The 15998-nt window shown below is 40.1% G+C and overlaps 1 protein-coding gene across 1 annotated transcript; it reads left to right on the top strand.

The window, feature by feature from the left end:
- The first annotated feature begins 1828 nt into the window (after window positions 1-1828).
- LOC118783044 (synaptogyrin-3-like) lies at window positions 1829-15134 on the top strand. Its single transcript, XM_036536713.1, has 4 exons — window positions 1829-2000; window positions 9303-9537; window positions 11210-11355; window positions 14049-15134. The coding sequence occupies exons 1-4, from the start codon at window positions 1899-1901 to the stop codon at window positions 14250-14252; spliced, it is 687 nt and encodes a 228-aa protein (XP_036392606.1). The 5' UTR covers window positions 1829-1898; the 3' UTR covers window positions 14253-15134.
- Window positions 15135-15998: the final 864 nt, after the last annotated feature.

Below are 15998 nucleotides of genomic sequence, written 5' to 3'. Positions count from 1 at the left end.
TTACTTTACATTGATGTGATGCCTCCACATTTCATGTTTATCAGTATTTATTTGAGGTATCCTGGTGGAAAAAACTTTATAATTTATAAATCTGTTTCTCAATTAAATAGGATAAAACATAATTTTGTAATACAATTTCCATATTTTATAGAGCAATACCATTCATGATGTGTTTAAAGGGCTGCATAAGGCTGGTGTGCTGCAGGATGGTCTCCACCGTTCTAGTGACCCTAGTGCTGTGCTTCATCTATTGAAGCACATTTAAGTTACATTACACTACATTATTGGCATTTAGCACATGCTCTCAATCACAAAGTTAGCTTTGTTGATTAACAAATATTTGTGTAAAATGTATGTGATATTGAAAAGCTCATGGAAAGTGTACAAGGCAAGCTGTATCCAGCTGTATGTAGTGTTTTCTGCCATGCTTACTTGTGTACCCATGGTGCAGGGAGTGGAACACATTCAGAGGTTGAGGATGCTGACAAATACACTGTATGGCCAAAGGTATGTGGAGACCTGACCATCACACCTATATGAGCTTATTGGACATCCCATTCCAAAACCATGGGCATTAATATGGAGTTCCCACCCATCCCCCCCTTTGCAGCTGTAACAGTCTCCACTCTTCTGGGAAGGCTTTCGCAAGATTTTGGAGTGTGTCTGTGGGAATTTGTGCCCATTCAGCCAAAAGAGCATTTGCGAAGTCAGGCACTGATGTTGGACAAGAAGGCCCGCTACGCGCTTCAGCATTCGGTGGCCCCACTCTGTAAGTTTGCGTGGTCTACCGTTTCGTGGCTAAACTGTTGTTGCTCCTGGACACTTCCACTTGACAATAATAGCACTTACAGTTGACTGGGGCAGATCCAGCAGCACAGAAATTTCGTGAACTGACTTGTGGCAAAGATGGCATCCTATGACAGTGCCACGTTTAATGTCACTGAGCTCTCCAGTACAACCCATTCTACTTCCAAGGTTTGTCTATGGAGATTGCATGGCTATGTGCTTGATTTTATGCACCTGTTAACAATCAGTGTGGCTGAAACACCTGAACTCAATAATTAGGAGGGGTGTCCACATATCTTTGGCCATATAGTGTAGCTGGACTAATGAAAATGAGGTCTTAGTGTGTTGAGGGAAATTGGCTCAGAGAATGAGCTGCAGTAGACTGAAGGGATCAAATATGGTTGCAAGGATGGAGCTGCATTGCAGTGCATGTAAAATTCAATTACAGACCTTGCTTATGTTGTTTTTAAGAATCCAGATTATTTCCTTTGCATCATTACTATGATGTATGAGTTTTGTAGCTCTGTGGACCCTGACATGCTGTGAGCAACATGATTATATATCCGTGAGTAGGTCCATGATTGCATCTTTACACAATCCAGCCTACACTGTCCAATCAAGTCCAGACTTCACCAGTTTGCTAAAGAATTACATTTATTTACCTGAAGGCATGTTTGCCATCTTCCAAATTACTGGTTAGCCTGGCCATATCCCATACCCCAAACATTCACTGCTTTCTACCATTTAACCAAATTTAAACACAGAACTCAAATACTACAGTACTTAATACAGTCACACAACGAATGGTAAAAATGAATCGCTAGAACCGGTTTCAGAGGGACAATATAATTAATATTTTACCTATGGAGGGCTGTTGTCATCTCCTGATATTCGTCTTTTTACCGGTATAGCGCTCAATGCAATCTAGGCAGCCCATGCCGCTGCGTTTAAGAGGTTCTGTTTGAAGGGTCTCCAACGCCGTGCGCGGACTCGATGGGCTTGTGCACGCCGCTGCCAGGCAGTGGGTGTGTATATGACAGCTCCTACCTATCAGTGTAAACGCCAAGCCTGGAGCCTGTGTACCATAAGGCTGGAGTGCAGTAAGAATAAAGATGGAAGGAACGGGGTCCTTTGGAGCTGGCAGAGCTGGAGGGGCTTTCGACCCAATCGCCTTTGTTAAACAGCCTCAGACTATCCTTAGAATATTGTCCTGGGTAAGAGACTGGTCTCCTGTTGTGCTATTACAGGCGTTTACGTTTGCGTTTATATAATTTATGTGATCTAATGAAACGCTGGACGGATATTGGGAAATGTGAAACTAGCGTATGGATTATGTAAATGTATATGTCATATGGCATTGAAAATTGTGGTATAAATTATATGTACCTATTTTCTGTCAAGAAACGATAAAATAACGATATAACGATATCTGTTCACCTCACCCGCTTAACCCTTTCATGAAGTATAATTGTATTTATAAATCATGTTGTGAAATAACGTGTAAACACACCTGCCCGGAAAATAATTTGTCACGTTATATTTTAACATTTCAGATGTATTGTTTCGCTTTTCCGTCAGAGATGGAAAAGGTTCTTCTGCTGTCCAGTGCTTTTTTATTATTATTAGGGAAACGTAGTACACACAGGTCATGTGTTTCCAACGTTACCACGGCGCACGATGGTGTCTCATATGTTATGATTTCATTAAATTCGTATCTCTCAACATTTTTTTCTGCTCGTTGTAGACTCATAAAACCGTTGCATGCGATTTTCCTCCCGATATTGCAAGTCTGTTATGGTTATCGGCTATTGCCGTTGCTCTGTGTGAATTTTTATTCATTCTCTCTGCCGGCATTTAAGAATAGCCTTCACATGACTTGGCTATATGGTCATGCTATTTTGCTTATGCTTTTCGATAAACCAACCTTTAAACGGAAAGTCAAGCTAAATATTAAATTCTAAACCAGATACCAAACCGTCTCCACCTGGATCACCGGCTTCCTTTTCAATCGTGATTGGCTGCATTCACGATTACCTTATTGATTTTTTTGTTACTGAGGTTTTACTGGGCTATTGGTCGTCGTTTGCAAATTCTCACGCATGAATTTTCCATAATAATTGAAACGTTTTCACTGGATAGATAGTGATAATTTACATTTTATGAATGTTACTTACAGTAAATGGCCTAAGCATTGTAGGCACTACAACAGTCAGACTACATTTTTCGCCGAGACAATTAAAATACATCCAAGAAATGAACGTATTTCAAATCCCTTTACGGGGTCCATTCTGCTTTGCAACGGAAACGAAAGAAATTGAATTTAAATGAAGAATATATAGATATCTTAAATGTTAACTTCGTGGTATACACACAGACTGCTCCCAGTTCTGCTTTCTGGATTGCACTTGTTGAAACAAGCACAGCCAAGCACAGATTCTAGTATTTCAGAGTGCTACATAATTTTCATGTGTGTTAAGATCGTATGATGTAAAATCACTGAAGCTTGTCATCTATTTTGCGCCAGGCAGTAATAGTGATGATAACTGTGATACATGATCTTTCAGTTAGTTCACCGTCCATGTGCTGCTGCCAATATTGGTAATATTAATTAGTTTAACTAACTGTGTGTGTGTGTGTGTGTGTGTGTGTGTGTGTGTGTGTGTGTGTGTGTGTGTGTGTGTGTGTGTGTGTGTGTGTTAATAACCTTTGAGGGACAGATAAGTATCTGTCCCTCCCTTATCGGGGCAGATAAGCCTGATAAGGAATGACTATATAACTTTAGTCCTGCTACTTTGAAACTTTATGTGGTGGATCAGTGTTTTGTGCAACACTACTCTTTAGAACTAAGTGCCCTTGAGCATAGTTTATTACTGTTGATGCACACAGTGAAACCTGTTAGCCTGTAAATAGCAGTCATTTCACATTGGTAAACAAGATTACAGACCTGTATTCCACGAGAAGTGATCATAATTGACTGAACTGTAATACAGGCTTTCATAGGCCTAAAGTTTGTCTCAGTAGACTAAAAGCATGCATGTTTATCAGATCCGGTAGATGTGAGGTTTCAGGTAGGTAGACGTTGTATAAAGTGATTGTCCGCAGTTCATGTGCTTAGTTTTAACTTCATCGCTGTGTTATTGTTGCTGGCATGTAGGTGGCAGCAGGTGTGTCCAAACTGTTGTTACGTGTAGTTGATCAGAATATCAGAATAGTTAATGATAATCTGTTGATCATCAGAGACATAAATGGACTGTCCCCACATGTTACACACACATGCACACACACACGCACACACACACTCACACACACACACACACACACACACACACACACACACACACACACACACACAAATACACTCACTGTTCAGGTTTTTTTTTCTGATTTTCATTTACACTGTGGAAAAAAAATGTGGCCCAGATCTTGCAACACAAAATTCCGTTCCTTGTGTGCTAAATTCTCACTTGTCTGACTTGAATACATCATCAGCGACACAAGAAAAAAATATACATGGTCAGAATGAAGCAGAAGAAAGGACGTAGCCTAACCTAAACTATCTTAGCATTAAGCGTGTATCTCAGGCTGTGCAGTATAAAGATTGCTGGGAGCCACTCTTGCTGCCTAATGGCAGAGGGACTTGATGGTGAATGGCAGGCAGTGACAGAGCCCTTTTTCATGCTGTATGAGCCCACAGGCAGCTTTTGCGGCACTGTAGCTTTAGAGCTCTTTCCTAAACGCATCTGAAAGTGAATGGAGCTACAGAACTCCTATCGTGTCACGTGTATCCATCTATTCAGGGCCCAGAAAGCATCCACTCCTTCATAACAGCCAGGAGGGTGTAATCCAGAACTCCACCCCCATGGTCTTCTTGTCTTTTTGTCCCTAGAGAGATGTGACAGCACTGTGCCTCTCTACCTGCCAGAGTTATTTAGAGATTGCAAAACCCAGACTGACAGTATTGTACAGGCCAGCAACTCTACCAAGAGCATCCATCCTTGACTTTGTCCTCCGCAATAGCTTAATGGGGTGAGGTGGTGGTGGTGGTGGTTGCGGTGGGGGGTTTATGTATCAAATTATTGCCTCTGCTAAATAAAATTTTGCTGCTCTGAGGAATCCATTTCATGACCAATTCATGATACCTAATACATTTTTTGGTATTCTCTGAAAGAATGTCATTGGGCATCCCTTAAAAATTGCTGACCAGGCTAAGGGAATACTGGAATTCTTCACATGGATACAAAGCCTTGTGTCAGATGAGTGTCAGCCAAATTACCGAGTTAATCACTTACTTACTCACTCATTCAGATCGATCTCAGAAACTGCAAAGATGAGTAACTACTACAATTGGTTAGGAAGTGGCACACTGTGTAACATTTAAGGAATTGTGTTAGAACTCTATTCATCTGTAGGTTCTGTAAAAATGGGCTTTGTTAAGAATTACAACACATTGCACATACAGTACTTTACAGATTTGCGACAGCTAAACATTTAGAAGCTTCTTCTTATACTTCTTCCAACACAATACACTATAAATGTGTACTTCAAAGATTAAAACTGCAGTTTTATTGATTGTTCCAAGGTAAACTCTCCACTTGTGTGCCTCAAATCTTTCATTGACATAAATGTGTGCTAATACTGGTGTGCTCAAAGAAGGCATGCTAATAAAGAAGCTGCAATGCATTACAGTAGTTCATCTGTGTGACAAATGATATTAAAGGCAGCTATCAGACAGCACAGACACTTCACTTTTGTGTGAATCAAAACCAAACTATGAAGTCAACAACATAATCACTGCTTCTGAGAACATATTTTCATTCCATCCACTCAGTGATCATATTGATCTGTGCTGTTCCTCCCAGGTTTACAGGACAACTGCTGTCAGGGCTAGAGTAGAACCCCTGGGAGCAGATTTATCATTCCAATAACAGGAAGACCTGGAGGCTTGTGAGACTCCCGCTGCAAGGGCTGTGAGGGTGCACCTTGAGGAAACAGGGGCATAGCAGTGAGCACAGGCTTCCCATGATGCATCTGAACTTAAACTAACCTGAAATACCTAGAGGTAATTACCCACTCTGTGACTGCAAGGCAAGGAATGGCTGTGCTCTGTCATGTCTAAAAAGATGTGTGGGATGTGCATTCATACCCATAATTTCACTTTGTTTGATTAGATCTTTTTAATGCAATGAAAGCCTAGAAATTGGTATGGTTTTTTTTTTATTTTATTCCAGTTCTGGAAGCAAACATAGTGTGCATTTGTGGTGTAAGAAGTCTCACATAGAATCAGACAGTGGCTGTTATCATGCTGTGCAAGGCGGGCTGTCAGCTGTTGAGCTGGACTGTAGATTGAATAGCTGTATTGCAGATGGTCACATCTATCATCCCTCTGTGGAAACGTTTATATGCACACACTAGTAAATTAGGATAAGTACCACCATATAAACAGTTCATTCAATACAAAATATTCTGAAAAAGCCAGTGTTCTCAAAGTAATAGTCTTGAATGAGGGTTGGAATATCCCATTAATGATCATTTAGTGGTAGAAAACTAATCCTGTAAACAGCTGGTTAAGAATCCTGTTGAGTATTTTTGTAGTCGTTATGTGTGAATACATGTGCATTAAAATAACTCTAGATATAAAACTACTTATTTATATTTATTATGCAAGTAACTGGCAAGCAAAGATAGATTTTGGAAAAAAACAGCAAATAGAAGCAAACACTTCAGAATAGAGACACCAGCACTGGATGTATAGGCTTGGTGATGTATGTCATGCAAGTGATTACCTTTAAAGCTCTTGTTTTCTGTTGGTCTGAAAATGGAGGTAAGAATATAAAAACCTGTTTGTAAACACGTTGTATTTCAGGTGTCTGAGGTACATATAGTCAGAACACTGCCTGCATATAAACATGGTCAGTGTGCCTTTTTGAAGTGAAATGCAATAGATACACTGTAGAACCTGATGGGAGGTTACTTGTGTCAAAAGATCTTGAGGGTATACGGACATTTGAGGAATCTGTCTGAAGAAGTGTTCTTTTATATGGTTGATGTTCCTCTTTCCTCATAAAACTATATTTACATCAGCTGTGTCATACTTTTACATTGGACAGAGTTACTTGTTTAAGTAATTGATCTAGGCTTGTTCTATGTGCAGGAAATCATTCCGGGTAGCTGCTGTTTCCATGGCTACAGAGGAGTCACATTTACGTCATTTTATGGAGTTCCGAGGCTAAAAATAGCTCAGTACTCACTTTATGCTCAGATAGTATCACCAGCTGAATGTATCTATGTATGGTGCTATGGTCCACACAAGCAGAAATGATATCAGAATTTTCTACATTGCAGATCTGTAAAATATTCAAATATTCATTGAGTCAAAATTGTTGATACATTGTCCAGATTACCGAAGTCACAATATATTTTTCTGTGTTATATTATTTAATCACATTATTTTAATTTCATATTGTTTTATTAATTATTATTTAATCTTAGTTAAATGTTTTCTTGATGTAGACGAGTTAGGGATGAGGATGAGGAAACACATAAATGAAATAGTAAAGGAAAGTAAGGAGTGGAAGAGACGCTTGGTAAAATGCTTGACTGCTGAGTGTCTTCTCACTAATTGGTTCAGAAGGGTTGCATGTGGGTGTGACATGTAACTGTGAGCAACTACATTTGGAGCAGTCCCAAAAAAATTATCAGCTTTAAGCCACTGATGTAACACAATCACACTGAAGTCTGACAAATGCATGTATTGTATGTCTGCTCTCATGAATAGAAGATTCATAATTTCCTTCAGTTCTTATTTCTACCTAAAATGACATTACAGTGTCAGTCAAGAAGTACCTGCTATAGACATTGTGTTTTGTTTTTCCTCACTCTAGACTGAAACACTGGCCTTACAACTTTAGCTGAAATCATATTAAAATAATAATATACTGTATATCCAGTTAACCATTTCTCATAGCGCATTACAATTTTCCAGCACATTCTAAGTCAAAAGAAAATCAGTATCAGTGCTGATTCTGTGGTCTTTTGGTTTGTATTATAAAGCCCACTGGAAACAGTTATGTACTTCGTCATGTGCCTGTTGATTTAGCGCTAACGTCTCATTACATAACACATGGGCTCTAAAAGCCCCTTGTTCATAGCCTGGTGTGAATGAACACATTTTCAAGTCTTCCTGCTAATAAGTAATTTGGTTCTCACTAGGCAGTATCTCTGAAAGGGAAAAACCTCTGGCCTTCCCATGTTCCAGTTAGTGTGTAAGTAATATGACCCTATTCTGCCAGCAAGCATTTGTCAATTGAACAATGACTGAATGAACATGTACAGGTTCTGGAGAAAGCCACAGAAATGTAAGTGTTGTGAATCCACAGCAGCCTGGAACGTGTGATAGTTTCAAATGTACCAATTACCAGTGCTTGTTAAAGCAATTACCAATGTAAAAGATGCTCTTTTCAGGGCCCACATTGATCATTGGTGGTGCAGTATGACCAGGCTTGTGTGTGGCAAATTCATGGTGTTAGACAGTCATGGAGGATGTCTTTATAGTAAACAGTGAGATGTGAGTAAAACTTGGCTGACCTGGTTTGTGTTTGACAAAGCTAGAAGTCAGATTGTAAAACAAGGACCAAAAGAGGTGCATAATATACAGTGCATTTTACAGGAAACACAGCCTCTTTGTTCAGGTGCAGTGAACAAGAGGCTGCAAGTAAAGGCACTTTTCACTGTGCTGAAAGGAAATGCAGACTAGAGGTTCCACCCTAAGGATGGCACATGTGCATACAGTAGAGCTGATGATTATAGAGAGCCAAAGTGCTTTCATTATAGCTCTACCATGCAGGTTCGGGAAGTTTGCAGTTTTAGTGTATTTCTTTATAGGCAATCCAAACAGTAGCCGATGGATAAAAACTTGATCCAAAGCTTATCCACTTATCCATCCAGCAAAGAAGGTTGAGTTTCAATGTTCATATGTTTTAGCATAGACCTCCAGCTAGTATCATTATAATCATTACATCTGTACTCATTCAGTTTTGAAAGTTACAAGCTTTTTGGACATGGTTGTGGTCTGTGTTTTTTTTTTTTTTAATTACGTCTACCTTTTCAGGTAATAAAGAAAATACATCAGCATGGCATGGGATTTCTATAAATGCTATAGCTAAGGTTCAAAATCTTGTCCATACTTCTAATGTATCATTAGGTGTTATGCTAAAGTCATTTGAATCTATTTCTGTTTTTTTTTTTTTTTTCATTGTCCTGGAAGAGTAATCATGACCAGCTTTAATGTATTTGTAATCTGTCTCAAGCCAAACATTCACAGACATAGTAGACTTCATAGCATCCAGTGATTATATGCCTGTGTGTTACTTACTGTGATGTCTTCATGAAAGATTTCTTTACACATAGTTCTCAATATTGCAGTCTACAAAGGACACATTTCTACTTTCTGTGAGGTATAAACCTGGTCAAAGGACTCCATAGCCCTAAAGCCCATTCTTTTCTCTCTTCCACTGCAGATCTTCTCCATTGTGGTGTTTGGCTCCATAGTGAATGAAGGCTACATTAACAGTGGGAGTGAAAGACTACACTGTATTTTCAACAAGAACAACGATGCCTGTAACTATGGGATTACCATCGGGGTCATCGCATTTTTTGCTAGCATATTTTTCTTCGTCTTGGACATTTACTTCCCACAGATCAGCAGTGTGAAAGACAGGAAGAAGGCTGTGCTGCTGGAGATGGGCTTCTCAGGTAATAGCAGCAGCACTTTGCTCTTTCCTGTGGGTGTACGGGAGTGTTGAGGAACTACACAAATGCCACTGATAATATGTGACAGCAGGCAGGGTTTCACATGTTCAGTCTTCAGAGGCAGTCCTGCTTGAAATCCGGGAAAAAATAGCAATCATGCATTTAACAAGTCTTTTGTTTTCCTTTCTCTCAGAACTGTTTCTTTATTAGCGACATAGCAGACATTGTGAGGGGGGTACTATGTTATTATAGATCAGACTGTATTCAGATGTGCAGCTGGGAGACAAACCAGAGTGAATCAATGCATAGATTTCAAATTAACCCCACTAAAGATACATTTGGCTCATCAAGTAGAGTATCAGCCAAAATCCACACAAGTTTATGTGGCAGTGCGGCAGTGTAGCATAGTGGTTAAGGAGCAGGACTAACCGAAAGGTTGCCGGTTCGATCCCCGCTGGGACACTGCTGCTGTACCCTTGGGCAAGGTACTTAACCCACAGTTGCCTCAGTAAATATCCAGCTGTATAAATGGATAACATTGTAAAGAACTGTAACCTATGTAAGTCGCTTTGGATAAAAGCGTCTGCCAAATGAATAAATGTAAATGTAAATGTAAGTTAATTTTGTGCAATTATTTGCTCAGGAGATGCCCTTACAGTATGTAGGGTGACTTACGTTTTGTCCGTTTATACTGATAGATGTTAAATTCTAACTGCATAAACAGATGTCAGCAAAATATATATCAACAAAGTACTTAAAATGGGAGTTTTCTCTTGAAGCAATTCAGGTTCCCAGGTAAGTTCATGGGTAAATCAGCAAAGTCCCACTGCAACGTCCTTGGTTACTATGGCATCACTGCTACTCCACTTTTGTGGAGAGTTTGACTGCCTCGTCAGATGAATTAGTCCAAATTCCACTCACTGCACAATGGATAGAGCGGCACTTCTCACATGCCAGGGCCCCTGTCTAAGAATAAGTCATACACTTCATTGTGATTCTATCAAGCAGACGTGAAAAGAGGCAAACCACCTCCATTAGGGCTGACTGATGTGAGTCTGAACACTAATTTACATGGGGCTCTAAAGAGCAGACACAGAACATCAATTAGTGGGTTTAACTGGAAGCGTCTTTCTCCAAAACAGTCACGGAAAATGAAAAAGCACGGAATAATTGCCCTTGCCTTTGTGGACAAACAGAATGTTCTAGAGATGTATCTAGCGATGATTTAATGCTCTAAATCTGGAGTCCAAGAATATCAAATCCATTCCAAGTGGAAAAGCTCCTCTTTATGTTGTCTGTCTTCTCAGTATATAAAAAATAGTCAAGGCTCAATGTAGTGCTTTATGAAATTAGACAGGTAACGACAGGTAGTCTAGTGCCAGTTCTTTCCTTGGTATATGTGCAGTTTTTGAAAACACATTGAATATGATTTGTGTGCCATGATATGAAAAAACAGGATGTACTGTCTAGCTTTTTGAAACGATTATGGTTTCCTTTGTGTGAAAAGCTACAAAAGTGGGAGGACAAGACAGGAAGTACATTACACAAAGAGAGCCAATAATTAATAGGCAGTCAAGGCCAAGCAAGCAGTGGATAGGGCCACTGTAATTAGTATTTTATACCATTCAGTGCCATGTCCACAGCCTGCTTTGAGAAGATCTCACATCCATTACAGGTTTCTGGACATTCCTCTGGTTTGTGGGATTCTGCTTCCTGGCCAATCAGTGGCAGCGCACTTCCCCCAGAGAGCTGCCCCTGAACCAGGGTGCAGATGCTGCCAGGGCTGCTGTGGCCTTCTCCTTCTTCTCAATCATAACCTGGGTGAGTGCTTTACCTGCTTCATAGACCATTGAAGCCACAGATAAAACACCATTACACAAAACCTTAAAAGAAAACTTCTATTACCATGCCATCAAGGAGAGGATGAGAGAATGTAGAATATGAAGTTACTTTTATCTTTGAACATAATGCACCTCTTAATGAGAGACACATAAGACAGCCTGTGTGGTGCATTTGGGCCAGTCAGAGAGTCAGAATTACCATTGTGCTCCATGCCATCTTCAGCCAGTGTCCACTTTACTCTGTCATTCCCCAATGCTACATTTCTTTCAACCCCAGCAATCGTGGAGCATGACGGGGAATGACAGGGATCTAAACAGCATTGTGTTTGCGTGAGGTGGTCCATTTTTCATTGTGTAGACAGGGCTGTCACTGAGCTCAGGATAACGTTCTGATGTCCTGGCATGACTGACCCACGGAAGTTGTCAGAGCATAATAAAGTACCAGACAACTGGAGGAGACAGCCAGCCAGAGGAAGAAACAGCTACAGACCACACTCGCATAGCTTCCATAACAGGTGTCACAGAGATGGTGCCACAACATATGTCTGCATGTGTGGGTGCACTTGACTACACAAATCTAGGTTGTGCTGGTTAGTGCACACCAACAGGGTGTGGTTTCTGTTCCCTTTAGCCATTGTTTTAATGGTGGTTGCCTGTTTTGCATTTCAGGGGTATCTGTGTCTCTTAACCTTGGGCAGATTTAAAAACATTTCCTTTGTGGAAGACACACAGAGGCTGCTCCTTAAACAACCGCCCACTCCTTCTCCAGTGTAGGCAGCCAGCCAGCATTAAACCTGCCAATAACCTTGGTGTAGCCATTAATAATCTGATTGCTCCCTCAGAACTAATAAAGTCTTTACAATAGATGCCAGAACAGATATATAGTGACAAATCACTCTAATTATCATAGATGTAGGCGAAATGACAAGACATCCAGTATGTTCAATGCATGCAATAATATTACCCAGCAGTCCACACCCTTGACCGTGATTCTATAATTGAATTAAATAGTCCCAGAAACACTAATGAAATCTTTGGCACTGTATCTGCCGTTTGGCTACTGCAGTTTTCTCTCATTTAAGTACTTTGTCGTATGTTCAACCCTAAAGACATACTACAAATGGTAACTTTTAGGAGAGGTATTTGGGAATTAGGGTCAATAACCTTGTTGATTTAAAGATCATTTTACAGATGATCAGAATAATTGGTACTCTCTCTTGTATTTCTGCCTAAATTACTTACTGAACTGCTTCCATGCAAAACACACACACACAAACACCACACAAACACACACACACACACACACACACCACACAAACACACACACACACACACACACACACACACACACACACACACACACACACACACACTGCAGCATTTAAAGTGGTACAACTCAGTCCAAGAGGTGGACTGTATCTTTGTTAAAAATAACATCAGGTTGCCTGTCAGTTGAGCTCCACACACACAAATCTCTGCTCACTTTTACCTTGTATGACACTCAGCTGGCATTCATGCTATGTCCTTGAACAACCTCTTAATCACATGACACAATAGGCTATTCAATTGTGAAAGAGATACACTTCACAGACAACAGTCATGGACATTACTCTAGAAACTAGTAAGAAAAGTAGTAAGTAAAACAAAGCCAGCAAAGCATACAGCTTACCAGTAGAGCTTATCATTATTTATTTGGGGACTATGTATAATGTGCTGAGAATCTAGGACTGCTTATAAATTTAACAACTCCCATAGATGGTGAAATGAATTATTAACCAAAAAAGTCCAATTGGTATCGAAAAATGTAAATCATTCTTTTTCGATTACTGTTGTGTGCTGGCCACTGATATGTTGTTGTCATGCTCCATTTTTAGGCAGCTGTATTTCTGCATGCTCGTTCAGCATACTCCTCTGAATGACCCCTGCTGTTTTGTCTGATGCAGCAGCGGCTACAAGTGCAAAATAAAATTCTACATGTAAGAGCTGATCCTTACATGCTTGATCTGCTGCATTCAGAGAAGAAACCAAAAACTGCTTACCCAAAAATCCTCCTAAGGTTGTTTCCTGTAGTGCAACTGCTGCTGATGAGAGATTCTATTGTACAGCAGTCAAAAGATATTTTTAGTTTTACACTCTGATACATGAAGAAATAAAAGCTCTGTGCATATTTTAACCTTTCAGGATTGTTTGTCTGTCTAAACAGAGGTGGTCTTAACTGCAACATATCCTTAAATCCTGATTTCAGTAGTAACCTCCTGCTGATGAATGGATAACTACCAGAACTCTCTGCCAGTTCTGTTGTCAGTTAAAAGATTGTTTTCTGTCTGTTGCTTAAGGATTTCAACCTCAAGTATCGCACATTCCCCTTAGTTAGCTATTTGGGTCTTCCAGTCCTGGTTATTTCTCTAAGACTTTTGCACAGCGATGTACTGTGTATTCACCCACATAAGTAAAGACCACCATCAAAATATGTGATTCGCCTAGTCTCCCTCTGCAACAGCAGCCAAATCACAGGAATACAGACGTATGCGCTGAGCATTGTGATTCAGCCCGGGAAATTACTGCCCACAGACGCGTGTACAGACGAGCGTGACTCAACATCTCTGTGACTAATTGCAAAGCTCTAGTATGACGCATGCAGCTCGTGGCACTAACCCATTAATCCCATTGAAGGCTGGGCTGACTGTTAGAGCTGTGCAGAAATACCTTCTGGGCACAGACATGTCCCTCTTCACCACGGACCACCTCGATGGGAACCCCACCATCCAGCCCTACCCCACCGGCAGCGGCATGGAGACCACCGACACCTACCAGAGCCCGCCTTTCACCGAGAACCTCCAGACCAGCCCCAAGGGCTACCAGGTGCCAACTTACTAGATCGGTGCCAACTGGGAAAGTGTGTCACAAACAAAAAGGGAAAAAAAGAAAAAAAAATGCATCTGATCTGTGTGTGGTGCAGTGCTGTTTCATCGGGTGGATGTCTACAGTTGACCCACAAAGTCAGTTTCTTTATGTAGCCGCCCATTGACCCTGGGTGGTGGCATTACAGTGTTCATAGGTAGCTGTGCTGTGACCTTCTGTACAGGAGCAGTATGTTGGGTGTAATTTCATCTTTGTCCTGATAGGTGGGTAGCTGGGTAGGTCCTGGCTATACCAGTGAAAGATGGTGCCATCCCCCTCACCCTGCCCCCACCCCACCACCAAAAAAATAAATAAAAAAGATACAATGCACACTTACAAAAATACAATTACAGTGTTAACTCTGAGGATTGGCCTTGTTTAACTTAAATAGCTTTATTATTTAAGTTGATACACTGGTTGCTTTACATGTTGGGAAAACACACTTAGTCAAAATCTACTTCTACTGTAGTGACTGAAGCATCCAGGTTTGCTTTGCTGAGGATCTCCTTTGTTGTCTCTGTCAGATAATGCTCCTACTCTGCTTTCCAGCACAGGAAATGGCAGCATCATTTGTACTTATTTAAAGTTTATTTTTGTGTTATTTACACTATTTATTCAAGCAAAGAGAGAGGGAGCATGTCATTGACAATGGCACTGATTGCATTCCGTTTGATGACAGGATAAAGAGGAGTTAACAACTGTCTCAATGACTCAGCGACTATTCAAACACTGAGACTTTTTTTTTTTCAATTTCAACAGGCCTGGGAAAAACTACAAAACCTTACGTGTCATAAAGTTAGCGAAATTTTGTGTATTACATTGTAAAGGTTGTGCTTGGAATGGACAGTATTATCAATATAGTGCCATACATTAAGGATAATGACTTGAAAGTACACGATTTCTGTATGTTGTAAATTCAAACATTTTGCAAATAAATGCAAATAGAAAGCAATTATAAGTACCATCAAGAAAAACAAATTAATGCATAAGCAAAATGTCGTATAAATGTACTAATTAAATATCTATTCTTATTATAAACTGTCAAATTTTGTCAAGCAGTCATTTGTGTCAAATAAAGTGTGCTGTCTTCAGGTATATTTTAAAGTCATTTGGGAACATAATCATCTAATGCAGCAAAAAGACACTCCATTGTAGATAACTTTGTTCAGTGTTTTGACAATTCATATACTCTTTGTGAAACAAACCAATGACCTGTCTGGTATGTAAAAGTGTATTAGGTATTAGGTATTTTAGGTCTGTATAAAAGAAAAAAGAATACACACAAGCGTTACCCCTTTCTACTGTACGTAGAGGTAGGAGCTAGGTAGGATACAGTATATTCGAAGTTGTCAAATTCAGTGTTGTTACAAAATCTGTACCAATGTGAATGTAAGCACACAACGCCTACATCGTATTGCATACCACATTTTTACCAATGGTTCTAATCAAGGGATCCTCTCAAAAGTTCAGAATTCTCAGCCACTAGATGCTCCAAGGAATGAATTCATGCCAGTGCTCACCAGTCTCCTCAAACAGAGGTAATATCATTGACATGTACCTCGCCAACAATGCATGCACGTGCACGCGCGCTCACACACATACACAAACGCATACAAAATACACATAATACAGTTTCATTTTTCTCATATTGGTTACAGGAAATGGTGGCAACTGCTACAGTTGTGTACATGCATAGGCAATCCACAGCATGCCAGGGCAATA

This window comes from Megalops cyprinoides, chromosome 1 (assembly GCF_013368585.1).
Source record: "Megalops cyprinoides isolate fMegCyp1 chromosome 1, fMegCyp1.pri, whole genome shotgun sequence".
Taxonomy (NCBI): Eukaryota; Metazoa; Chordata; class Actinopteri; order Elopiformes; family Megalopidae; genus Megalops; species Megalops cyprinoides.
Note: the sequence above shows the minus strand (reverse complement) of the source record. Positions and strands in the feature narration are given on the sequence as shown.